This window comes from Tiliqua scincoides, chromosome 6 (genome assembly GCF_035046505.1).
Source record: "Tiliqua scincoides isolate rTilSci1 chromosome 6, rTilSci1.hap2, whole genome shotgun sequence".
Classification (NCBI taxonomy): domain Eukaryota; kingdom Metazoa; phylum Chordata; class Lepidosauria; order Squamata; family Scincidae; genus Tiliqua; species Tiliqua scincoides.
In genome coordinates, this window is record NC_089826.1 from 76,693,069 (window position 1) to 76,720,847 (window position 27,779).

Genomic DNA, 27,779 nt, shown 5'->3' on the forward strand with positions numbered 1-27,779 from the left:
CAGTTGCATCCTGTGGGGGAGTTTTGGTCTCCAGAGATCTCCTTGGGACAAGGGATCTTTTGTCTCCAGAGATTTAAGGAGGCTCTTGCCAGCCCAGTGGGTCTGCTTGGACCTGTACCAATGATATTGCTGGCACAAGTCCATGCAGACCCGTGAAGGCACATCAAGGCCAGGAAGAGGATTCAGCAGACGTAGCTGCACCTGTCCCTTTCCCAGGCCCAATCTGCTCTCCTCCCTGCCCCATCACCTCCCTTTTCCACCCACCCCTTCCCTGTCTCCCTCCCATCCCCTGCAAGTCCTACCCGGGGTGCCCAACTCATGATATGCCCCTGCTAACAATACAGATGAGGCTGCTTAGCCCTGGCGTCTCCCACTTTTTACCTGCTTAAAAATCACCCTTCCAAAGCTGCTTCACTCCCAGCAGGATAAAAGACTGGCAACTCTGATCTTTTTCCACTGCAGTTGGTGAAGCAGGTTGAGAAGAGAAGTTCTGAGGAGAAAATGGCAGGAAGGGTCAGTAGTGTAGCTGGAGGGGGGCCACGGTATGTACTGCAGGTGCTGTCCGCAACATGCCACTTAAGAGGCCCCTCCCACTCACCATCACTGTCAATGCCCCGAACAGCTCTGATGGTGAGTGGGAGAGGCTGTTCACATGGTGCCTTACTCTGCCTGCAGCACTTACCGTGCTGCCCCCCTCTGGCTATGCTACTGGGAAGGATTGCACAGCCACCGCCCTTCCTTCACTTCTCACTGCAGCATCTCTCAGCTGCTTTTCATTTAAAAAAAAAACAAAAAACAAAGACAACAGGAGATTGTTCACACATCTCCCATGCATCATCTGCTGTGGCCCTAAGGCCCACTGTTTTCTCTGGGAACAGAGTGAATCTTTAGAATTAATGCTAGCCTTAATCATTGTCCCTGGAGATCTTGGCTACAACCCAGCTCAGAATTAGGATTCTAGTATTCAACAGAAACTAGATTCTAGTGTGTGTTTTAAAAGCGACTTCACATTCGAATAGTTCACAAGCAGAAAGGGCTGTGAATCTCTGCACACTCCCTGATAGAGTAAGCCCCACTGAGCAGAGTGAGACTGACTTCTAAGTAAACCATGCTGCTCAAGTCTGGTTTGTTCTGAGTTGCCTTGCCGTTGATTTGCTTGATTCACGGCTGATAAATTACTGTGCCTGGGAAAGTCCTGAGCCTGTGAGCTCCGAACAACCACGCAAGGGTTAATTTTGTAATCATTATCCAGTATAGTTATGATCCCAGTGCTGGCTCGGTCAATAATAGAAAGGGGAGGAACTAGAAAAGGGGAAACAGAGAGAGCTGGGGTGAATGCATGCATTTCTGCCTGCAGCATCCAAACAGTTTCATGCCTTCTTAGCATTTGTCTGCAGCATCCAAATAGTCTCATGCCTTCTTAGCTACCGTCGTTCCCATGCTTCAGAGTGTTCTGTGGATGGAGCACTCCCTATGGGTGGCTGAAACAGCGCTTCCTTGGACAGCTGAACCTGTCAAAGCCACCACCACCACCCCCGCTGCAGGGTTTCTTAAGGCCCGTCTGCGTTCATCAAAAGAATGGACAGATAGTGCCCCGACAACACTTTTCCTCTTAGAAATCAACCTCTGGAGGGTGAAAGATGGATGTGGTTATTAATGACAGCCTACTTGGCATTAACACCAGCATTTCGAATTTGCTGTGTGATCTCGTGGGAAATGATACAATCTTCTGCATTGATCTTTCTTCTCCGTCTAATAAAGGTAAGTGCAACTTTCAAATATTTCCTTTTTTGAAAAAAATCAATCCATTTTACCTGCAGCTCTTCGGCAGAAAAACCAGTGGTCAGGAGCTCTGTGAAAACAGGCATTAGAGGATAAGTTCTGATGAAAGAGGAGAGCCAGAAATTAAATGTTCTGACTTTCTGATTATAGCTTTGCATCGACATGACAACGTGCAGGTTGGCTGGGAAATTAAATCCTTGCCATGCAGGGCAGAAAATGTTAAAGGCAGGAAGCTAAAAGAGTCCTAATCATTAAAGAAAAATTACTTATGCACCATTGCAGCTGATAGAAACGGCATGCAAAGGAATTAACAACGCGCCTCTCATATCATAGGTGTCAAAGCGTGCTGTGAGATATGAAGCGAGACGCTGCCACGTTGCCTCCCGCTGCCTCACAGAACGGGGTGAGCTTAGAGGTTGACAGGCGTCTTCACTCAGAAATACCATTACTGGGAAAGAGTACACAATGATGCTTTTGGAAGTGAATGTGCCAAGTGCTTCAGTTCGAGTCGTGCAGGTTCGATGAGCTATTTGGAGCTCTGTTCCTTCACTCTTTTCGGGCTGAGCCTCAGATCCAGCAGCAAACATGGGATTCTCCACTCCATCTTTGTCTCAGATGTGCAAAGTAGGGAGATCCTGGGAAGGAGCAACAGGTGGGGGGAGGATTGCTGAATTCTTCCCCCACTTTTTGTTTTTCCTGTGCTGCTCCATCATCACTACCACCCCTGCACCAAGCTTTTCCTGACTTGCCCATTATGCCACAGAATTGACCAATATGGCACAGGGGAAAAGTGGCCTAAAGTAGGAATTCCTGGCGACGGCCGATTGGGAGGAAGACGAATTCAGTACTCCTTCTCCTGCCCACCACTTCTATTCTCTTGCCCTCCCCTGCTATTGCTTTGCACGTCAGCAAACACGTATGGGGCATCACAGACATATATGTCCAAATTAAATGTTACATGAATTAAGAGTGTGCCGGGCTCCCATTATGTAAATCTTGCCTGTTGAGGCAAATAGCAGCTTGGGAGGGAAATGGAAAGGGTGAAGAGTTAAATCCAAACCTCCCTATGCTGTTTTGTCAGTCTTCGCCATCCTTCCCACTCACATGGTGAGTGCCAATCATGGGATTTCAACGTGCTCTAGTGGCATCTGGTTTGGCCCGTGGTTCCAGCCATAGTTGAAGGGTGTAAACCAACAGCCAGGAGGCTCAAAACTCCTGTGTCTTTCTCAGGGTGTAATCCTGAGGTGCCCTTGGGCTGGTGCAAGTCCCTTGTGCCGGCCCAGGAGGGTTGCAAACATGCTGCAAGGCACGTTTGCACCTCCTCATGAGTCGGTTAGGCCAGCATGCAGAGGCCACACCAACGGAGGTACAGAGCCTTGTGTCGGCCGAGCTTGGCCGCCGACCTTGGCGGGAAGCAGGAGGCAGGGCTGGGACCCAGCAGTTATGCCGGAACCCAACCTCGTTCCCCCGAGCAGCACAGGGCAGCTTCAAGCCACTCCACTCTCCTTGGACTTGCACCACCTCAAGACAGGTGGCACCCCCCTGCACTGCATGACACCCCCATACTTACCTGGAGTTACATGCGGTACCTGGAAGTAATTCGGTGGTGATGTAATGATGTCATTCTGTCCTTGTGTGCACTGCCAGATTGCTTACAGGGTGCCCATTCCCAGTCTTTTGGAGTCTTGGGGAGGGCTGGAGGGCTAAACATGGCATAGGCCTCTGCTTGGCGATGGCTGGGGTCATGTACCTGTCACCTCCCCACAGCATGTCACCTGAAGCAGACCACCCCCCTCCTGCTTGCTACACCACTGCTTTCAATGATAAGCTTTTCCATATTTGTTTTTAGATTTGGACCAGACAGTTCGGATTCTGCTCTATTCCCTGATATTTCTGCTTAGCGTCCTGGGGAACACCCTCGTCATCATCGTGCTAATCAGAAACAAGAGGATGAGGACTGTCACCAATATATTCTTGCTGTCACTGGCCATCAGTGATCTTATGCTTTGCTTCTTCTGCATGCCCTTCACCCTCATTCCCAACCTCCTGCAGGATTTTATTTTTGGCAGTGCGATCTGCAAAATTGCCAGCTACTTCATGGGTGAGTCTGTGAGCCACAACTTTTCTATTTTTGCTTCTATTCCAGTGGTTGTCAAATGTCAAACCTTTCAGTGAATCATTTCCCCATTGACTTCTCTGATGTGAACATCTCTGGATATTGCAGAGAACTTAGGGCACCTTTGAGAGTGCTCCATTGACATGGAGGTACTGACTAGGCCCATTGGGCGATAGCCTTCTCCTTATGTAAACAGAACACATTTCCACACATGCTGTACTGTATATAGTAGGGAAAGATCACTAGTGATGGGAAAGCTGCCCTTTGAAGGAAACCTGTCCACCATTAGTGATCTACGAATTGAGGTACCACTGATGTGTTTTCAAGGGATCCCAGTGTTCCCCAGAACTCAGTTTGGAAACCGCTGTTATATACAGTACCCTGTTTGCACAAGATGAAAGGGTGGAGTTGGAGAATTTCCTTCTAACTCCTGTGGTGTAGTTGTGTGATGTTGTTTGAAAGGCAAATACACCTGTATCCTGTTCAGAAAACTTATTTCTATAGGCATCCAATTGCCTGCTGATTCTCGAAAAGAAAGGTGTTCTGCATATCGTTCAGAGCACTTCACTCTTAAAACCTGATTAGCCTCTCTCTCTCTCTCTCTCTCTCTCTCTCTCACACACACACACACACACACACACAAGTACATTTCTGGGACTAAGTTTCTGTATTTATTCATTCAGCCTGAGGAGCCAGAATTTTTGAACAAAAATGTTTGCATTTTTTTTCCTGCTTTCCATACTAGCATGTCTGGAAAGGGGGAAGACAATGCAAAATGTTTTGTGGACACAAGGATTAAGACTTTTTAAAAAATGTTAAGATTGCAGTGGGAGAGCATAACTTGCTTTATTAAAAAGAAGAGATAATTTATATCTAAATGCATTTTAGGTATCTCTTCTTTAAGGAGCATGGGGATGTTGAATATCAATGGTAACAATATAAATGGTAGCAATTTTGGATTATATTGTCATATCCACCAAAGATAAAAGAAAATCAACATAGGGTGCAATCCAGAGGCGTCCTTGGGCTGGCCCAAGTCACTTACGGCACTCCTTGGGAGTTGGCAAGGCTGGCACGCAGAGGCATGCCAGCCTGCGGAGGCTAACACAAGCCTCCGTGTCGACAGAGACAGCGAGCCATCCATCAGCCCAGCTGGGCCGGCAGAAGGCTCTGGGGTGGGCAGGGAGGAGGCGGGAGGGAGGCGTTCCGGGGCGGGGGGAGGACGGGCAGTGGGCAGCCCTGGAGACAGGTGGGCGGGTGGGGAGCAAGAGGCAGGGCTGGGATCCAGCAGTTATGCTGGATCCCAACCCCCGTTCCCAGGGAGTTCGGAGCAGCTTCAAGCCTCTCTGCTCTCCCCAGATTTGTGCCACCTCAGGAGGTGGCATGAGTCCAAGGAGACGCATAGGGGCCAGTGTGCCTTACCCAGAGGTGAGGGGGAAAGTTTCCCCTTACCTCTGGCTGAGCCACTTTGGGCCCCTATCCTGCGCTGGATATAGTGCAAGCCTCTTGGCTTGCCTGTTCCAGCGCAGGGCAGGATTGCGCCCATAGTCAATCTACATACAGCCCAATCCTGAGCTTCCCATTGCGCCGGGGCTGCTGTGGCACTGAAACAGTTTCCACAGCATTCTGTGCACAACAGGGCAGCTGCCAGTTGCTTCTCAGGGGAAGGGGACTTCCCCCGGATAAGGGTAGTAGCCTCACAATGGAGCTACTCGATTCTGTGGCAGCCTGGTGCAGAATGAAGAAGGTTCCACCTCCTCCCAGCCCTGCTCCCTCCCCCAGCACGCCTCCTCCCCATCCTTCCCCCGCCTCCTTCTGCCCCGGAGTGCCTCCTCCCTGTCTTACCCCACACTCCTACCCACCTCTCCACCACCCTGCAATCCGCGCAACTGCCAAGTGACGTAGCACCAGCGATCCACCGATGGTAGCCCAGCGATGGCTGGCACTGAGCTACCTCCATTGCTGGACTGGTAGTTAGGACCAGAAATGTGCTTTATGCACATTTGCAACACTCGCCACTGGCAGAGTACTAGCGGCGGTACTAGCTCAGGATTGGGCTCATAGTCTCTACGGTATGTACTTAGACAACCACTGCACCTGCCTGGCTGTGCTAGATTGATAAAATCATGCATGGGATGGAGAGGGATTTTTCTTCCATTCTCATAATGCTAGAATGGGGTCCCAATGAAATAAATTGCCAGTATGTCCAAAATGAATGAATGAATGAATGAATGAATGAAAAATTAGTTTTCCAAATTCAGAAAGATCTCAACAGTCATTAGTCATGATAGTGAAATGAAGCCTTCATGCAGTGGCATAGCTAGAGGGGGTGCAAAGCGTAGCTAGAGAGGCTGCGAAGTTTTGTAGGTGCCTGAAGGTGCCGTGCCAGCGGCCCATTCCACCTCCGTTTTGCTCCCACCACCAGAAAGGCTCAGAAGGGAAGGGGCCGCTTGAAGGATGCATTCAGGCACATTCAAAGCTTACTGCTTTGCACCCCTTCTAGCTACAAGACTGTCTCCATGTTGCAAAGCAGAATACTTCTGAAAATCAGGTGGTAGGGATAAACAGTACTGGAAGACTATTGACTGTATGCCCTGCTTGAAAGCTTCTCAGACGCATCTGGCCGCTCACTTTTGGAAATGGTAAATGGTATACTGAACTAGATGGACTTTTGCCTTCCTGGAGGAAAGACCATTTCCTGCACTCCTTGGATGAGGACCACAATTATGTTTTTAGGTGTAGCAATTTTGGCACTGCTGCACCCTTCGGGGCCGGGGAGTTTAGGATTGGGCTGTCTAGCTATTCACATAGCATTGTGGGCGTCTGTTAACATAGTCTAAGTTTTTAATCCATAATAAAAGGAAGTTTATGCCAAGGAAGTTTATGCCAAGTTTAATCCACAATAAAAGGAAGTTTATGCCAATGTGAATAAGGGAAGAGTTGGGTTAGAGATGCAATCCTATATGTACTTACTTAAATGTAATTGTACTTTATTCTGAACAAAAATGCAAAAATGGATTGGCCAGTCAGCCTCATTTTTAAAAAGATGCATTAATTCTCACAACAGCATACAGATTTCTTTATAGAAAGAACAGCGCTAATAAATCAGATTTTACAGCACTTTAACTCTGCTCTGTAATAATGTCAATTGATTTTTATGGTACTCACTTCTAAGTAAATATGCTAAGGATTATAGCAGAAGAATCTAGTTCTCAACTGCGGCGTGCTGAAGTGATTGAGACTTAAAGTTGATTAATGTGCAATCTTATGCACATGTACTTGGGAGCAAGCCACATTCAATTCAGTGGGACATATCTGAATAAAATAGATAGGACTGGGCAATGGACCATGAACAGTTCTGTATTCTTGGGGGCCATATTATTCTCCAGTCAGGTCTCTGGGGGCAGGGGTACATTTTTTTTCTGCACAAACTGACCTTTCATTAATGGTCAGACTCCATAATAAAAAGTTGGTGCCATCTCACATTAAATAACTCAGTCATAGAGTCAAGGCATAGCATTTCATACAAATATATCTTAACTGACTGTGAACAATCAATTGAATCAAATATATCTATTTGTGTTTTGCACATAAAAATCCATGGATGGAACATTATGGAGTAGAGTCTATTGCTTACAACCTGAAAAGATTTTCTTCTTTTGAAATGGTGGAGAAATATTTTTCTCATACTGTAACTAAAATTTGATAAGGGGTGTTAGGAGTCCCATAAAATTGCTTTTAAGAGACAACTCTAGGCTGTGGGTTCTATCAGGACCATTGAGAAGAGGTGCTGGGGTTACATTGTACCCAGGCTCAGGGTCAAAAAGGGGGCCCATGACCCAAATGAGGGGGCCTGAAAATTTCCTGGAACCTTCCATTTTCCAATCCCTCTAGGGCCCACGAGAGGAAGTGCAGGGGATACATCAAACCTGGGCACAGGGTCAAAAAGAGGTTCAGGAGCCAAAGAATGGGAGCCAGAAATTTCCTGGGATCTCAAAAACATTTGCATATGTTGTGTGAAGATGAGCACTCACATTTTGTGTAAGCCTACATAATTTTATATACTGTGACTCATAGAAATTATGATTGAATGATTGTACAATCCAATGATGAAAAGAAGGGGCCCCAAAGAATTGTTGTACCCCCTAATAAAATTTCTCTCAGAGACCCTGAGTTCCATAGTTCTGTGCCATTGACACCCTTAGGCCAGGATTTTCAACCCTGGCACACTGGTGTGCAGTAAATGGTCCGCAGGTGTGCCATGGGAGTTTAGGTGAGGGTCATTTATTAGTAGGGCCATTGGGGAGTGTGAGCCCCCCCCCCATTGGCAGTGCAGTGTGCCTTGTCAATTGTCAAAAAACCAATGTAATGCCTTTAAGATTTTAGCACCTTGTCAGTCTGCTGTGAGATGAAAAAGATTGAAAATTGCTGCCTTAGAGCCCAGTCCTGAGCTTGGCGGTCCAGCTTTCCACCGGAGCGCATTGTCGCAAATGTGCCTGATGGCACATTTGCAAGGCTTACCGTCGGCGCCAGTTGTCCGCTACTCGGCTGTCTCATGGACTGCCGAGCCGTGGCACGGTAAGCGGAGTCGGGAAGGAGGCATTCCGGGGAGGGGGCAGGTAGGCGAAGGGCGGAGAGAGGGCGGGCAGGAGGCGTGATGGGGAGGTGGGGGCAGAGAGAGGGTGGGTGGGAGGCATGCCGGGGGGAGGGAATGGGGAGGCAGGAGGCGGGTCTGGTAGAGCTCCGCTTCTCCGGATCCTGTCCATGCAGGGCTCGGCACCCTACCTGAACACCTTTACTTTACCACCGACCTTCTGGTCGGTGGTAAAGTGAGTAGCCCCATTGGGTTCTGCTTCTCTTACCCGGGGGAAGGGGACAAAAGTCCCCTTCTCTTGAGGCACCCCCCTTGGTAGGCTGAGGAGTGCAGGATGCAGCAGCAGCTGTTCTTGGCACCGCTGCAGCCGTGCACCCCAGGCAATTCAGGATTGGGCTGTTAGGCTCACACTCTACTCCTAAATACATGGGCTTAATACTGTTTTCATTTCAAACACCAGCTTACTTTGAGGTCCACATCTGAGACATTGGGGATTTCTTTCACATGAGAAGCTTAAATTGGATTTTTCCTAAATCAGTCTAAGTGCACATGTAACACTAAGAACGTACATTAAATTTATTTTCTGCATGCTGACCTCCATTAATAAAGTTCACACAGTGCAAAACAGCCCCAGAGAGGCTCAAAGGCACTTTTGGTGTCTGGTGGGAAAGCAGTCAGTGTTTATAGGACTGCAAGATTTATAGGCTTAAAAACAAGTTGCTTTGGTTTAATGGAGTTATGGCATAACATCAAATAAGGACATCATCACAACTGCACACATGAAAATAGACTTCCAAACTCCTGCCCAAATGGTTATTTTTCACAGCTATATTTACAGGTACAATTAATTTATGGGACTGCCTCTTCCTCTAAGGTCTGACTCTCGCAGAGATGATCACACTGTTGGGCTGGGGCTTATGTGCTTGAACGTAGCTCTAAAAATATTTCACACATGGAAGGTGGAATGTCAGAGAAAAGAATTCAAACCTATTCTCCTGACATACTTGGTTTCTATGTTTAGGGAAGTGGCATGGTTTGTTCTCCAGAAAAGGAGTATTATGTCATACAAAGCTATAGTTGACATGGTGTAACCAAGACCAGGTTTATAGTAAGAACTAGGCATAAGGGATGAAACTGATATAGTTTTAGGGATCAGAAATTAGGTATGGATCTCTTACACAGGTTTAAATTTTTTGTAATTTTTCCCTGCAGAAAATGCAAAGAACTGTTAATGTAGCAGTGGGTAGTTTCTTTTATATACAACCTCCTCCTCTGTAACGATTAATACTCAGAATGGACATTAATTTTCTCATGGTATTCTGTTTCCAACAATAAACTGAAGAACTTTCTTTAAAAGGAAAGGACAGAAGAACTTAGTTTAATACTGCAATTCTAGCCTCAGTTTGCAAAACCCATATATTTGGACGTAACCCATAGTGAAATCACTCGGACTTACTACATCTAATTAATGTTTAGGATTAGTGCACAGATTTGACACGCAACTATTGCCAATTAATGCTATGCATTTTGTAAGGATCAGAAAGCTTGGATGATCACATCGCTAGAAGTAAATTTGAAGGATGAACTCAGTTTCTTTACTGCCTGCTGTTCATAAACATTTAGCACAGTGGTTCTCACACATTTAGCACCGGGACCTACTTTTTAGAATGAGAATCTGTCAGGACCCACCAGAAGTGATATCATGACCAGAAGTGACATCATCAAGCAGGACAATTTTTAACAACCCTAGGCTGCAATCCTACCCACATGTACCCAGGAGTAAGTCCCATTTTCTGTCATTGTTAAAAGAATATACATAGCAGCTTGTTAAAAGTACAGGTCTGTAACATTTCCCCAAATGCAGTCACATACCATGGTAGCATCGTCTAATATATATATATATAATATTGCAATGAATGGGGACCCAACTGAAATTGGCTTGTGACCCACCTAGTGGGTCCCAATCTACAGTTTAACGAAACACTGATTTAGCATGTATAATCATACATGTCTTTCTCTGTTGGTTTCTGAATTCTTTGCACCTAAAAATTTGTCTTATAAAAGCAGGCAGCTGAAAAACCAACATTGATCAATGTGTTCCTTAAATGGGTTCATTGGTTCTGCTGAGCAGATATGGCCCTGAAAAATGTCCAGGATAAAAAATAAGAGCCAAAGTTCATTTTTAATCACTCTTGATTCAATGATCAATAAATCACAGAAATATATATACAGGGTGACCCAAAAGAAGTGTGAACTCTTGTCTTCTCCCTTGGCAATTGCCATCATAAAGAAATGTCAAGGGCCTGTATCTGTGTGACATTTACAACCGCATCAATAACCCCTTGGGAATTTATACTGTAAGAGAAATAACGCAGTTGTGAAAAGTTACAGTCACAAACAATATGCTTTTTATCCCAGCACGTTGGTTGTCTCTTAAAGCCTGGCTTAGATTATATGGTAGGTGAAGTTAGGCAATGATAAATCACATGCTTCTCAGATGTTTTACATTTGCTGTTCCAAAACTTTACAGAGGCAAAATTGCAGTTGAAAAGGATGAAGCACATACCGCCTGACAATAAAAATCAAGAAACGGTTATTTGGGCCGTTCAGCAAATGCAGCACAGAACTGCAATCACAGAAAGGATGCTTTTCTCTCATAAAAAGATGCTTTACTCTCAGCAGTGGTTTTCAAATGGTGTTCTAGGGAACTGTGATATTCCTATAAACTTCTCAGGGTGAAGATTAGTAATGGCAGACCATTTTAAAAAACACTTGGTAATAAACGGTAGGATAATGTTGAGACCCAGTAGGCCTGGCTAGTACCTTGTGCTGGACTCAGGAAAAAGGCTTTATACCAACTCTGCTGGTTCATGTAACTCCGTATTACCTACACAGACTGGCAAAGGTTCTTTGGTATTTCTACGAGGGTTTTTTTCCCTAGCCTTACCCTTGACATGGCAGGGATTGAACCTGAGACTCTTGATATGCAAAGCATTCTCTCTGCCACTGAGCTACAACAAGAATTGTGTTCATGTGTAGCCTGGGGTGTACACTCTTCTCCATACACAGAAATGATAGATGAAGTCAGTGTAGAAACCAGTGTGTGCAAAGTAACCCTCGAAACACTGGAATTCTGCCCTCAGAATACTTTGGTTAAATTAGCAGGTCAGCATATGCATCTCATTGCACACATGGATTTATCTGTCAAATAGAGGTGAAGGGGAACTTCAAGGTTTTTGAGTCGTACCATATGGGGAAAATGAGCAGAGGAGAGGTCACTGATAAAACCAAGAAGGCATTCAGAGGCTAGTGGTCCTGCTTTTTATCTGAGGAGAGCCCTGCAGACATCTTCCATCAGTTGCTGACCGCATATTTTCAAGCTTTATTTCCTACCTCTGCGAACTAGGAATTTGGTATTTTAGAAAAAAAAAATCAGAAATTATCTGGGCTCTGTTATTGCATGCTAGGCATCTGTGGTTTGATCACAACTAAGTAATGTTACTTTGTTCTTGATGATAGCCTGTATTTTTGGCATTGTTTGTCCAGATTACTCCAGTGCAAGCAGACCACTGTACATAAGAAAAAAATTCTGAAACCACACAGTGACAATGTCTTCAGCCCAAAGAGGGGCAAATCTACCAGGCCCTCCAGGATAAATGTACAGTCAGTTCTTGTTATCAGCTAGAGTAAGGTTCCTGGAAAACCTAGTGGATACCTAGTTAGCAAGAGGGATCTGCAAGAGGGATCTGAAGGCCTTAGGGATGGACCTCAACAAGTGGGAAACCCTGGCCTCTGAGCGGCCCGCTTGGAGGCAGGCTGTGCAGCATGGCCTTTCCCAGTTTGAAGAGACACTTTGCCAACAGTCTGAGGCTAAGAGGCAAAGAAGGAAGGCCCATAGCCAGGGAGACAGACCAGGGACAGACTGCACTTGCTCCCGGTGTGGAAGGGATTGTCACTCCCGGATTGGCCTTTTCAGCCACACTAGACGCTGTGCCAGAACCACCTTTCAGAGCGCGATACCATAGTCTTTCGAGACTGAAGGTTGCCAATACAAAAAAAAATACCTAGTTAGCAGATACCAAATCATTGAGCCTATGGAGAAAATAGAGTTAGGTTCCAGGGACCCTCTTCACCATACACTCTACAAATATTATGAACCTGAATCTTAACTTGAAGTCTATAGGGCTGGGTAATAGCGAGAGCTCATCAATATCTCCAGCATCTGATGCTTCCTCCTCCATGCTGGATATCCCTCAATGCGTTGAAGGTTGCGACGTTGGCAATTTCTCCATACTGGCTATCCCTTGACTCACTGAAGATTGCTGGCCCAACAACAAGGCCTCAGAGTTCAGCACTGGGGAAGGGGGTTGCTTCACCTGTCCTCCTCCTCCACCTGTCTCTTGGCTCCTTCCCTTGGCTTGTAGCCTTTCAGTGACCTTTCGTCATTGTCTCTCATCATCTACAGGGTTGTGAAGTTTCAGCTGGAGTCCCTGAGATGGTGCCCAAGATGGTAGGGCAAGTCTGGAAGTAGACACAAATGTGTCCAACGATTGCCCGCAGGCCAGAACCAATGCCCGTTTGATGTCACACTGGCACAATATTCACAGATAAAAAGAACAGAGATAACGGGAGCTAGGTGTCGATTCTGCCCTTGCAGATAAATAAATTAGCTGATAGCAAATTTCATATAAAGAGAACTGACTGTATTGACTTCAGAGTGACCTGCTCCATTTCAATGAGATAATTCTGTGGTAAACCTGGAATAACAGTGATGAATCTACAAGGTTGCATCTGTGACTGATATTCTAATTTTCTGCTCTGTTAGCCACAAATTTTAGCTGAATTATGCAAGCATGCATCTGGAGAGTTACAGTAGTAAATCAGACCAGCTGTCAAAAATGTATCGACTCCTTCCCCATAAATAAGATGGAAAAGTTCATCTAATTTTGAAGGCAATTTGCTGACTTTTCATGAGTGTTGATATTGGTGAGAGCACCAAAATCTTTATCTCTCAAGAAAAGGAAAAACAGCTTACTGTTATTTAACCAATTAAGTTGTAATAAACATTTCAAAATAAAATTAAACAGCAAATGGAAACTTCCGCCCATTCAAAAAAAGCTAAACAATGTATGCTTGTACAACACTACATTTGTTTCAATGAACTTTGATCTTAGTTCTACGCAGCCAATGCACTTTCTTTTTCTCCCCCTCACAACAGCATTTCTCAAACTGTGGGTTGGGAACCACTAGGTGGGTTGCAAGCCAATTTCAAGTGGCTTGCAAAATGAAGCCATTAAAGAAAGCCATTTATTTCAATATGCATTGTATTTTTAATATATGACACTTGATGCTACCATGGTATGTGACTGCATTTGGAGAAATGTTACTGATCTGTACTTTTAACAGGCTACAATGTATATGCTTTTAACAATGATAGTCAATGGGGCTTACTCCCAGGTAAGTGTGAATATGATTGCTGCCTTTGGGATGTTTGGAGAATTTTTTAAAAAGATCAGTGACTACTTGGGAAGGTTCTTTTTATTTTAAATAAATATTTAAACTTAGATGTTGTAAACCACTTACTTAATTGATTTGATTTTGTTGTTTGTGGGTGTTAAAAAGTTTTTTCCTTGATGATGTCACCTCTGGCCACGCCATCACTTCCAGGCTAACTGCATCACTTCTGGTGGGTCCCGCAGGTTGCCATTCTAAAAAGTGGGTCCCGGTGCTAAAAAGTTTGAGAACCACTGAATTAGACCATTTATCCTGATAGGCAGCAGCAAAACAATTTTAAACAGATTGTCTGAAACAACTAGCTCAAGGAACAATTTTTCCATCAATGTCACTTGACCAAGTTCCTAGATGTGTTCTGTTAGAATGTGCTGGAAATTCCCCTCCAGATACTGAAAGGGCTTTATTTGGGCTCATGCAATCTAATGCTATATGTTATCCATGCATAGTAAGCCCAAATAATTGTGATCAAAATTCAGCTTTAATGTTAAAAAAAGGAAGTATGAATAGGAGAAAAATAATGAAAAAACAGCCTTCTAGGTGATGGTTAAATTTGGGGGTGGGGGAATTGATGCATTATTAAAAGAATAAAGTTCAGACTGTCTCCCTGCCCAGATGTCTGTTTTAATACCTTTTTTAATTACTCAGGGATCAAAAGTGTTGAATTCCAGGTATTGATATTAAGGGCCTGATTTATTTTTAATTCCACTAAATTATCCAGTTAATGAAAAGTTTATCATTTTCCTGTTCTAGGAAGTATTTTCCTGGTCATGCGCTCTCTTTGATTTTAAGCACCTTACAATAAAACTTCAACATGAGCATCAGAAAGGAACTCTACAGGCATGAATCTTATCTCTGTTTGGACGTGTGCTGCTGCACAGATTCCTGGTGGAGCAGATTGCAGAATCTTGTCATGCTGCATTTTTTTACTGTTTTGCCATCATCAGTGCCAAGAGTTTCAGGCCTATAAATTAACTGGAGAATGATTTTCCCAACGCGCAACTCTAAAAATGGGGAAATCAAATTTCCCACTTTGCTTCTCGCAAAACCAATGCCTTGCAAGGATGGCATAATTTTCAGCTTTTTTGAGGCTAAATAACAACCCCATTTACCTCCTTTTGAGTAATAATGGGAGTGACCTCACTGAATGTCCTCGAACAACAGAAAGTGTTAAATTGTCCAATAACTTACTCATTTAGGTTATTGAAACCAAATCACAATGCCAAAGACAGTTCCCAAAAGCAGCTACTGTAATTCAGTTTTATTCAGACATTTCAGTTTATAAAACTTTTATGCTGCCCTTTTCTTGAAAGACCCAAGGCGGTGTACAAAACAAACTACCACCATTACAATTAATTTTTAAAACTCAGTAAAAAACAAATCAAACAGTAGCAACAACGAATCAATTGCAGTAACAAAACATAGCCAACCAAGAGAACTAAATATCAAAATGCTTTCCAGAACAGCCAGGTCTTCACCAGCCACTGAAACATTTGCAGAATGGGTGCCTGCCTGGCTCCCAAGGGGACAACATTCCAAAGAGCTGGTGCCACTGTTCAGAAGGCCCTGCTTCTTGTGGATGCCTATCACATTTCTGATAAACCAGATACCTGAAGCAGAGTCTCGGACAATGACCTGAGTGTGCAGAGAGGAACCTATGGAAGAAGGAGGTCCTTCAGAGACCCAGAGCCCACTGTAGTCAGTGGGGCTTACTCCAAGGAAAGTGTGGATAGGATTGCAGCCTTAGAACCCAAACAATTTAAGCTTTTAAAGGTCAAAATTAGCACCTGGAGGTAGTGCATTACTAGAGTTGGTGTCACCCAGCGTGGTAACTCATGGTGTCACCCCCATGAACTGTGTCTACCCCCGGAGCTCTTGGTACACCCAATTTGCCTGGCCATCTCCCCCCCCCTTCTGTTGGGTAGACCTGACTGCAAGGAGAACAAAAAACAGAGGATGGGTCAACCAAGGGGGGGCAGGTCTACTGGATGGGTAGCCCTGGGCTTTACATTGAGAAGCCTGGTAGACCTGGACTCCAGAGACAAGTAAACCTCAGAGGAAAAGTCTGACTAGGTGGCCAGGTCCACCAGGCAGGTAGAGCTGGGCTGTAGGCCCCCCTGATAGTGTCACTTGGTGTAGTCCACACCCCACACATCTCCCTAGTGATGCCACTGCCTGAAAGTGAGCCCAAAAGCATACAGGTAGTTGGTGCAAACTAAATATGGTCAAAACTCCAGCAGCTGAAGCTGTTTTCAAGGTGAGCATTGTTTTCTGAACTGAACACTGTTTTCAGTTTTTGCATTGACGTTGGGTTGCTCTCAGATTAATAATCTCTCTCTTAATGACCATATCACTCTCATAGAATGGAAGGTTTACTTTATAAGCCAAGATAAAATTGGCACCGGAATACAGGTGGTGTTTTGTAATTCTGAAACCAAATTATTAAATGGAAAGAAAGCAATGGAATTCTTTAGGTTGTCCCTGCTTGGTTTGCCCTGCTTTGTAACAGGAATCATCCTAGAGGGCCGGCTCACTGTAATTCTTTCGCCTGTATACATTTTCTAACCAAGGCAAAGAATCATCCTGAAGCTTGTGCTCCATAATTTCAACACAGTTTATCCCAGTTAATCTCATCAAAGCCAGCAGCCAGTCTGACAAAAGCCATGTCTAACTGTTTCTTTGGGCCTTGAGTGCATTTGTTTGTAAATCGAGTCACCAGGGTCAATGCACTGACCCCCTTATGCTTCTCCTTCAGCCAAATCTTACATGCTCTTCTGATAGGTACTATTTAAGATAGGCCCATTATTCCAGTTTATGACAAAGAAACAGGGGATTATATCATCAGCAATTTACATGCCTGTCAGATATCTGAGGGTTTGAGTGCTCAGATGAGGTAAGACTGGGCCCTAGATCAGGGGTGTCAAACGTGTTTCATCCAGTGGGCCGAATAGCATTAGTGCCTGCTGAGGAGCTGAAAGTGACATCATTAAGCAAGAAGTAACACCATTAAGCAGATGATGCTTAAACAAGGCCAAAAACAAGCACTTTGTTCTCACACAGAAACTCATTTGCTGCAAATGACAGAAGAGAAAATGCGCAAATCTTGTTCATAATTTCAAGACTTGAGAGGACCCCATTGTCAAACTGGGAAAACCCAATTTTAATGGGGGGGGGGTAGGATAAATTGTTTCCAGGGGCCACATCTGGCCTATGGGCCAACGTCAACCCATGCCCTAGACTGTCTCCTGAGAGGTGGCCTTCCTCTCCGGGGCTTGTCCTTTCCTTGTTTGGCAGGCACGTTTAGACATAGGAAGACTACCAAAGGAAGAATGGTAGCATTGGAGAAGAGACTAGTGTGGCTTTTGCTATGGATAAACCCTCAGATGGTGTGGTTGTAAATCCCACATGGATTGACACCCATGGAACGTGACTCACAGATGTGACTTCCCATGAAGGTACTGCACATTTGGTCAGAGCCTTAGACTGCAATCCTAACCAAGCTTTCCTGAGAATAAACCCCATTGAATATAATAGGGCTTACTTCTAGGTAGACCTGGTTAGGATTGTGCCCTTGGGCTGAATCCTGTATATACTTTCTTGTATTATTGTCCTGAATACAATAAGACTTACTTCTGAGTAGACATGCATGGGATTGCACTGTTATATTTGTATGATGAATCTAAGTATTTTCTCCAGGGATTGGCATTAAACCAAAGGGGTTTACCGCAATGGTGTCACAAGGGTTTATGTCACCCAGTGCAGGAGGCCAGCGCATCACCCCCATGATGGACCTCCTCCCATGCATTGGTTAGGGCAACATCCCAGGAAGTGGGATACACCACACACCATCACCCTATCCCTGTTGATTTTTTGGCTATAACTTTTGAAAGAATTGAGAGTTGCATTCTATGTGAAATTACGCATTGATTGATATATAACATGATGGCATTATTCCAGAATACCAAAATTTAAAAATTTTTGGCCAGAAGTGGTGTCACGCCCCCCCCCCCCGTGCACATAATCCAGTGTGTCCCACACCCCTAGCGACACCACTGACTTACTGTTCCCTATTTTAATGTCCTTGGGAATCAAGAGTTAGTATTTCTTAACATTTTTCTGGTATCTTTCACCTTCATAACAACTTCTGTACGAACTTCCTTGTCTATATACAGTGTTTTGCTAGCGTCTCAGATGAATTATTTTTATCATTCTTCCCAAAAGCAGAGCCGCGCAGATGGAGGATATGGAAATTGCCCAACAATTAGGTTTAACGCAGGGACTGCATTCCTAAAAGGCATCTGTCTCAGCAATAACTAGATTAATGGACCAATTGCTATTGACTTTAAGCCCTAAAAGGTATTCAACAAGTAGTTTATTAGTGATAAATGTCTTAGGAGGATTCATAAAATGCCATCATTAAGGTTTGTATGCGGTTTGAGAAACAATCTCTTTTTCTCTCCAAAATTTTAGCCCCTGCTTTTTAGGCTGTCTAAGTAATTACCATATTAAATAAGGACAAATTCCCCAGGTATGAATACATTATGTCGAATTTTAAACAGTGCAAGCTTTTAGCACAGCTAAAAATGGTGTATGTGGCTCCACAGTTACATTGCAATATTTTGAAATAATGGGCAGCCTAATCCTTACCTGTGCTGGCTCAGCCAGGCCATATATCCTGCACTTTATCCAGTGGTTAGGAGGTGACTGGAGATCTCCTTGGGTTAAGGGGATATTCCCCCCCCCCCGAGTAATAACCCAGCCTGCCCTGTGGGGCTACTCGGATCAGCTATTTAGTTGGCAGAAGTCAGATTGGCCCTATGTAAACCTGGAAAGGAGACCTCTGCCAATCTTGCCCCCTTGGGCCTGATCCACCCTCCCTGTTCTGTCCCCTCACCCAGAAATGCCTGTTCCCTGCCACTTACCTCCACTGGGAACCAGAGCTTCAGATCCATTGCTGGCAGGCCATCCTGCCAGTGCTGCTTGCTTGTGACTTGGTATTTAGCACCTTACAGCACTTTTACAACGGCTCAGAGTTAGTATTTAGTATTGCTCTGTTATAGTGGTTGGACTGTGGGTGGGTGGACTGTGGGAAAACAGTCTGGATGAATTTGCATCTCTTGCTTTAATCCATCGACTTGATCCACCATCTACTAAGAATCAGCAACTGTCTGAAACAATAACCATTTGGTCTTCTGCTCTCCTTTCCCCCGTCTCACGCATAGGTGTCTCAGTCAGCGTTTCGACATTCAACCTGGTTGCAATCTCTTTCGAGAGGTACAGTGCTATTTGCAGACCATTGGAGTCCCGAGTCTGGCAGACAAAATCGCATGCCTTGAAGGTGATTGCCGTGACCTGGTGCCTCTCCTTTACCATCATGACGCCATACCCAATTTACAGCAAGCTGCTTCCCTTCACCACACGTCACAACCACACCGCAAACATGTGCCGACTCAGGTGGCCCAACGAACTGACACAACAGTCTTGGTAAGAACAGGTTGACTCTTTTTCTAAAAGTTAAGTAATGGGATTAGACGGTATTGAGTTGCCACGTTTTACTTACCCATTTCTGCCCAACGTTGCATATACACAACAGGGACCAAATGTGTACACCTGTGGGCTGGGCGAAAATGTGTTAATCTGCCATATTATGAGCAAGCCAGCCATTCACCTTGTCAATGGGGCAAATTAAGTGCAATACTAATGCTTACTGCAAATAATTATAACAGATCACCTTGAACATATTTGCCATTGGCCCATGGGAGCTGAGCTCTGTAATGATGGATATCAATCCAGATAAGACACAACCCATTTCGGCATGCACAGCTCCCAGAGTTGCACTCTAAGAATCAGTTGAACCATTGTGCTCCTTCCCATTGGGCTTGGGGTGCACACAGTGGCATCACTAGGGGGGTGCGGGCCACACTGGGTGACACACATGGGGCAGGGGGAGTGGCACAAATTTTTAAATCTTGGCATTTTTGAATAATATTATCATGTCAGAAATCAATCAATGCATAATTTCATGCAGAATGCAATGAAACAAACCGCATTAAATATCTCTATTCTATCCAAAGTTATAGCCAAAAAAACCAGCACAGGCAAGGTGATGGTGCATCATCATGCCCACTACCCAGGGTGTCGTCTCACCCAATGAATGAGAGGAGGTCCATCATGGGGTTGACGCATTGGCCTCCCACACTGGGTGACTCAAACCATAGTGATGCCACTGGGTGCACACACTACCATGGACTGACCATTACTAGCTATGGAACACTTGCACATAAGCGGACCTAACTGGCCCTGTCCTCCCCACAGCTCACAGATTACTCATGCTCCCAGCTCCTAGGAAGGGGAAGAGCCACAGGAAGCAGAGGTGGGAGATGTGTGCAAACCACCTCAAGTAGTCAAGTGTGCAGGAGAGCAGGCAAGGGATGCAGTTAATTGTGAAGGGGAAAATAGGCTTCACTGAATAATAGAGGAACCTCCTGCTCCTTCCGAGAGCATACCACTGGGATCTGTGCGCACGGGAGAGGTTAGAGGTAGGGACCATGTCCAAAGCTTCTGCTGCTTTAACCCCTTTAATGCTGTTTGTAGAACTGCTGGTCGCTTGATTACTGCAGTGCCTTAACTGACCTTTTATTGTGTTAATGTATTCATTTTGTCTGCCACTTGGGTTGCATCTGCAGAAAAGTGGGAACAAAAGAAAAAAAAATTCAAGGGCAACAGACAAACAAATGGTTGGACTGCATGTATAAATAGGGGTGCCACATAAATCCCCATGCAGAAAGCATGTATTGGCAACCTTCAGTCTCGAAAGACTCTGGTATCGCGCTCCGAAAGGTGGTTCTGGCACAGCGTCTAGTGTGGCTGAAAAGGCCAATCCGGGAGTGACAGTCCCTTCCACACCGGGAGCAAGTGCAGTCTGTCCCGGTCTGTCTCCCTGGCTATGGGCCTTCCTTCTTTGCCTCTTAGCCTCAGACTGTTGGCCAAGTGTCTCTTCAAACTGGGAAAGGCCATGCTGCACAGCCTGCCTCCAAGCGGGCCGCTCAGAGGCCAGGGCATGGTTCATAGCTAAACTCAAATGCTTGCTTTACATTGCACATCTTCCAAGAATAAAACTGTTTTTACGGCATTTGTTGTGGCGATGTTTCTACACCTCCTAATGCGATCAGCAAAATTCTATCATCCTCTCCCCACATATCTTTTTTTAATAAAAAATAAATAAAGGGATTTATACCTCTGACACACTCTTAAGGGATTTATAGCTCTGATAGGGATGTGTGTCAGATTTATACCTCTGACACACATCCCTAGTACAGAAACTCGTTTAATCATGTCTAAGAAGAGTCACTAGATATGTGGAACCAGAGAACTGGCACCTGTGGAACGATACCTTGCGGTCTGAAGCGCAAAGGAGACACAACTTACGTCACATGGCGTCTCTAGATGGTGCCCTGGTGATTTCAGCAGAAAGGTGGACACCAGGTCACTAATGCCTAACAGTTATTGCTGTCTTTTATTGTACCCTGCTGCAATTACGAATTGCCAAATGGGAATGACAAACTAACAACATGTTCCAGAGGCAGAATGATGTAAATCTATTTTAGCAAAAATAGCAGAGGGACTTGCTGCACTTAAGGGTCCACGAATAGTTTATTGAGGCACAAACTTCCATGGACTAGAGCCTATATGGGACTCTGTTGTTGTTTTTTAAATAGGCTGTGTGTTTTTAGCCACACACCCAAACCTTTTTAGCCTTTAGGATTTTCTGTGAAAATAAAAAAATAAAAAACAAATAGCTTACTTGATTTCATGCTTGGTTCCTCCCCCCAAGCCAAACTTTAATCTTTTTTTATCTCAAGCACAGCTCTTTGAAATGGGGAACAAACACTAAGGCTACAATCCTGCCCACACTTACCTGGGAGTAAGATCCATTGGCTATAATGAGACTTACTTCTGCATCCACCTCTGTTTTGCTCCCACTGCCCAGAATGACTCCCAAGGGGAGGGGCAGCTTGCAAGGAGCATTCAGGCACCTGCAAAACTTAGTGCTTTGCACCCCCTCTAGCTACACCACTGAATACAATACAACAGCTAGAGCCAACTAAGCAAGTGCATTTGAAAATGGACCAGACAAAAATGAACAAGAGCACACACACAAAAAAGACTGCCCCCTCCAAATAGTGAGCAAAATTCACAAACTGATGTTCAAGAAACTGAAATGTATTCTGGTGGTTGATATGCCCAATGTGTTTGAAAGGTTGTTTTGGAGAACAAAGAATTCTTTCACAAGCAGTAGAATGTTGCCTGACTAGCAGCACTACACAACAGGTTGTAAGTGAATTATTGCTTTGAATTAGCACAAGCTGTGACAATATAGCTGGCTGGCAGTATGAATCACCTGTACTAAATTGCTCAGGTAACAAGAGGCATTGGTTGTTTGGCATGATCTTTGCTGTCCACAGACATATTTGCTGCTCAACACATTAATTGGATTTTTCACCCGTCGCTCAACAGACGAGGCCAGCAGCTAAGGTTCTTGAGGAAAATAGCTCACATGCAACTGCTTGAATCTTGTCTGTGGGTGTTCATGGTTAGAAGAGGGCTCTGTGCCCGCACTGAAAGATTCCTTCAACAAGACTCAGGTCAGCTGATTGGATCTTTTTTCAGAGAACATGGCATGCTAGAGATGTTGTCCATTGTGTGCCCCCACAATTGTTTCTAGTCAAGCAAATATTACAGATTTTTGTAGCAAGCAAAAACCTGCCAAACCTATTGGACCCAAAACAATAGAGGGCCTAAAGAAATGAATGGCACACCATAGATAATGATGGAAGTGATGGAATGTCAACTCTGTTAACAGTGCAATACTATGTACATCTTCTCAGAAGTTAGCCCCATTGTCCTCAATGGGGCTTCGAGTTGGGAAAGTGTGCATAAGATTGCAGCCTAAATACTCGTATATCCACCTGTCTTTAGCCTGAGATACCAAAAGTAGTGGTGGCTCTGTGGGTTTTTGCTCACATTATGGGGTGGCAAGCACATTTATGGTGCTGAAAGTAGACTAGATATGGTCTTAGAGCAATCCTGACTCCCTACTGAGTATACATGCTTATTTTAAAAAGTCAAACTGAGAGAACGAGATGAGTCACTTCCTTGACAATCAGCCTTACCCTGCTCCTGTTTGGAGGCAAGTGAAAAGCTGGTAAGTACATGTAATGTCTTATCTGCTACTCTAAATCTCTCCTGTGGCTTCTCCAGGTACATCTTCCAGCTGCTCATTCTCTTCCTTATCCCAGGGATTGTAATGATGATTGCTTATGGCCTGATCTCTTTGGAGCTCTACAGAGGAATTAAGTTTGATGTCAGTCAGAGGAAGTCTTCAAGAGGTAATCTTCACGATTGAACCCGTTTGTTTTATGGCGTCTTACAATATAGAATGGTCAGTGGAGGTTATTGCGACTGTACCCTCCACAATAAACACACATGATGCAGATACTGAAGAAAATTGAAGGGCATGTTTATTGAAGTCTGTATGTTGGCTGTGTTCAGTTTGCAGTGGGTTCTGCCCAGATGGTTAACTTCAGCTGTGCAAACACCTAAATTGAAGGAGGCTATGAAAGCCTGAGTCAGGCTGCAATCCTAGACATACTTTTCTGGGAGTAAGCTCCATTGACTATAATGGGTCATGCGCTTCTGACATGCGTAGGATTGGGCTCTCAGTCCTTAGGCGTAGCTGTCCTGATTCAGAATTTAAGATCACCTCAAACAAGGCTGGTTTTAGCCCAATTGGACCAATTTGGTCCAATCAGGCCCTGCTCTTGGGGGCAGTGGCATGCTGCAGTGGAGAACAGATCTGCAGCCAGCACTTCACATGGAGGTAACCTTCCATGCAAGCAGAACTCTCACAGAACCCTTCTGCGCACCCCTGCTTCTTCTTGGACTGCAGTTGGGCCTCTCCTGAAGTGAGAGTGACATTAGTCCATCACCATCAATCTAGTTCCAGGTGCTGTGCTGGCACCCGGTGCCGCACCTAGCCCTGGCTGCCACTCGTCATGGTAAGCTGTGCGGGAGTGCACAAAATAAATGAATGGGGCCCTGCAAGGACCCACTTCCTAACCTGAGGCTCTCTTAACTTCTTCACAGCCAATCCCTGATAACAAGAGGGTAAGGAAGCCAAAATGCCTGGCCAGCCCGTTCAAAGTCCACATTGGACTGAGCAAATCTTCAGCATATTTTTGCAAGCCTCACGAGTTTATTAATGACTCATTGAATGATATATTTGTAAAGAATGACTGTAGACATTATTCCTAATATACACTGTTACCCAGCTACATAATTCTTTTTTCCCCTCCGCTATCTGTATTCAGTTGTACAAAGAACAGGTACAAGTTACAAATGAAATTACAGCTGTAGCCAAAGATAGCCATTAGAAACTGTCTCCCGTGTCCAACCACTTTGTAGCGCATCTGTGATACATAAACATATCCTGTTCCAGTTTGGGATGTCAGAGATAAGAATTAATGGGTCACATGCATAAACTATTTTGATTGGAAATTTCCTGAAAGTGCAGACTAGATTTATACAAATTATGACTGGCTTTTCCATGTTGAGAATACGATTATTTCCTGACTAGTGCAGGGCAGAATGAGATATGCTGTTAGCAAATACACATGCCTTATCCTTGTTTAACAATACTTAGCACTGAACTGTGTTTTTCACATGTAGTTTCTTGTTATAAAAACTATGACAATCACCATCCAGTAAGGAAAGTTAAAAGCATTATTATCCCCCTATCGTAGATTACGGGGCTGAAGTAGAGATTATGGGGCTGAAGTCTTTCCTAGGGCCACTGAGGTTGCTTGGGAGTAAGTCCCATTGAATTCAATTGAACTTCTTAATCAGTGGAACTACATGCTACAGGACGTGGTGGTGACATCTGGCCTGGACGCCTTTAAAAGGGAATTGGATAGATTTATGTCCATCACATGGCAATATACAACCTTTGGGTTTTAAGAGAGAGCCTATCTCCAAATGCAGATGTAAAGACACAGGTATCATCTTATGTCTCAGCTTGTAGAAACCTGAGAAACACTCTACTTGGGTGATGCTGCATATTGGTGTCCTGCCCATATCTAAATTCCTTCATGGGAGACGTCCAGTGATCGTTACTAGTCATGATGACTGTATACTACCTCCAGGGTCAAAGGCAAGATACCTCTGGGTACCAGTTGCTAGGGGGCAACAGTAGATGAGGGCTATTTTCCCAACATCCTGCTATCCACTGAAGGAAACAGGATGTTGGATGATAGATTTGGAGTCTGATCTAGCAGCTGTCAGACAAATATTCTTATGATGCATTTCTTTTGGCAGACTTCTGGTGAGTTTTGTGCTTCCTAGTAATACATATCACGAAAGCTTTGTCCGGGCATATTTCGTTACATGTTTATGTGGTCACTTCTGTCCTGTATACTTAGAAAGGAAAGCTAGCACTAGCAACGGCAAATATGAAGATGGTGATGGATGCTACCTGCAAAAAACCAAGAAGAAAAAGATGCCACTTCAACAACTGTCGGCAGACAACAGCAGCACCAAAATGGAGAGGCCCCGAAGCAGCTGCTCCACTGCCAACTTGATGGCCAAGAAGCTGGTCATCCGAATGCTGGTCGTGATTGTGATCTTGTTCTTCATCTGCTGGACTCCCGTTTTCAGTGCCAACACCTGGCGTGCCTTTGACCCCGTATCGGCAAACAGGCTGACGGGAGCCCCCATCTCATTCATTCATTTGCTGTCCTACACCTCTGCCTGTGTGAACCCCATTATCTACTGCTTCATGAACAAGCGCTTCCGCATGGGTTTCTTGGCCACTTTCACTTGCTGTGCCAAGCAAAAACTGCCAGTGGTCAGAGCAGAGATGGCAGAGGACGAGGAAGGGAAGACCACAGGCGCATCGCTTTCCAGGTATTCTTATACGCACATGAATGTGCCTGCTCCTCCATAAATGTTCCCAGTGGAGAAAAAAAATCACACATTTTCTCTCCTACTGTTATCTTGACTTGCATCTAACCCATCAAAAATAGCTAAATATGAAAATACTTCAGTTATGCAGGTATATGTAGATCTCTGGTTCCCAGATTTTCAGCATAGGATCCCCCTTTTTTAAAATGAAATTCTATTGGGACCCACCTACGTTTACTAGACTTTAAAGAAAAGATCTAGAAAGAAATAATATTTTTATCTATAAGTAATAATAATAAGCAGAAAAAAGCTCAAACACTTATCTTCCTATATTTGCACAGACTTGCAAACTGCAGGAGCTGAGCTCTTTGCAGGCCATTTAGCAACTATCTGATTTTTGAATAGCCTCCGGGCTTGAGGCAAATAGTTATCTGATCTTTCCCTCACTCATGATTTCATTGGAGACTCTGTTTCGCAACTCACCAAAAAAATTGGGTCATAGCCCACCGGTGAGTCCAGACCCACAGTTTGGGAACCACTGGTATAGATGAACAATACAATAATTTGGAACTCAAAAACAGAGAGATGATATCTCAGGTAGCAAGGAAAGGCTGGTGAAAATAGCCCTAAAGCTCCATACAGCTCATTCAAAAACACATCTATCTGTAAACTTACTCAACAAAATCTTCATGACCAGCAACAGTGAATGCTCTTCTCATAAGCAGGTTGACTTATATTCCCAGGCCAAAATTTTTGTACTTTTTGTATACTCCATTATATCGAGATCCTTCAAGGACCAATCTATGAGTTCAGGTTAGTATTGTCACATGAAATTGTTCACATGAAATTTACAATGAAATAAAAAATCTATTAGTCGCTTTGCTGCTGGGTTCAGTGCCTTGGAATCATCAACACAGTCGTGATGTAGCAGATTGGAAGGGTCATAACTATTTAGCACTTTTTATTTTCTTGTTTGAGGAATGAATAGCACAGGCCAATACACATTTTACTATCTTAAAAGTTACACCTATTCCTGGGTATTTTTGGGGTGCTGATTCCAAAAATGGCATCAATTTTGCCTTGTCATGTATAATTTCAGAGATATGCCATTTCCTCATTAGTGAATGGTTCAAGCAGCTTTCTCATGAGGAAGACTATGCCATGGTCTCCTCAAGAGGAAGCTGCTTGAGCCATTTACTAATGAGGCTATGCCATATCTCTGAAACTAGATGCAATAGGGCAAAACTGATGCCATTTTTGGAATTGGTGCCGCCAAATTAAAGACCATCATAAATGTTAAAATGTTTTTCTGACCCTCAGTTTTGCAGACCATTGATTGAGATAGCAGAAATCAGAGATGGGCAAATAAGGTCCAGGGGCTAAATCCATAGCAGCCTCAAGTCTAGTCCAGCAGTCTCCAAACTGGAACATATTTATTGGAACACGTATGCATTCTGGACCCGCATATTATTAACAGCATTTATATACCACTTTTCAAAAAAAAGTTCACACAGTGGTTTACAGAGAAAATCAAATAACTAATGGCTCCCTGTTCCAAAAGGGCTCACACTCTAAAAAGATGCGAAAGAACACAAGTAGACAGCCACTAGAAAAGACACTGCTGGGTTAAGGAGGGCCAGTTACTCTGCCCCTGCTTTCTAGCCATCAGCCCTAGTGAAATCACATGAGACTGGTCTGGGTCATGCTCTCCTGGCAATGCACGCAACATGAACATATGTAGACAAAATGTAATGAGTTTTTCATCCACAACCCCACCCCCCTGACTCCCAAAATGCTCTCCCTCTCGCCCTCTAACCA

At 44.4% G+C, this 27,779-nt stretch overlaps 1 protein-coding gene across 1 annotated transcript; it reads left to right on the plus strand.

The window, feature by feature from the left end:
- The first annotated feature begins 1,640 nt into the window (after positions 1-1,640).
- CCKAR (cholecystokinin A receptor) lies at positions 1,641-26,004 on the plus strand. Its single transcript, XM_066632616.1, has 5 exons — positions 1,641-1,761; positions 3,632-3,883; positions 19,226-19,487; positions 23,265-23,392; positions 25,481-26,004. The coding sequence occupies exons 1-5, from the start codon at positions 1,641-1,643 to the stop codon at positions 26,002-26,004; spliced, it is 1,287 nt and encodes a 428-aa protein (XP_066488713.1).
- Positions 26,005-27,779: the final 1,775 nt, after the last annotated feature.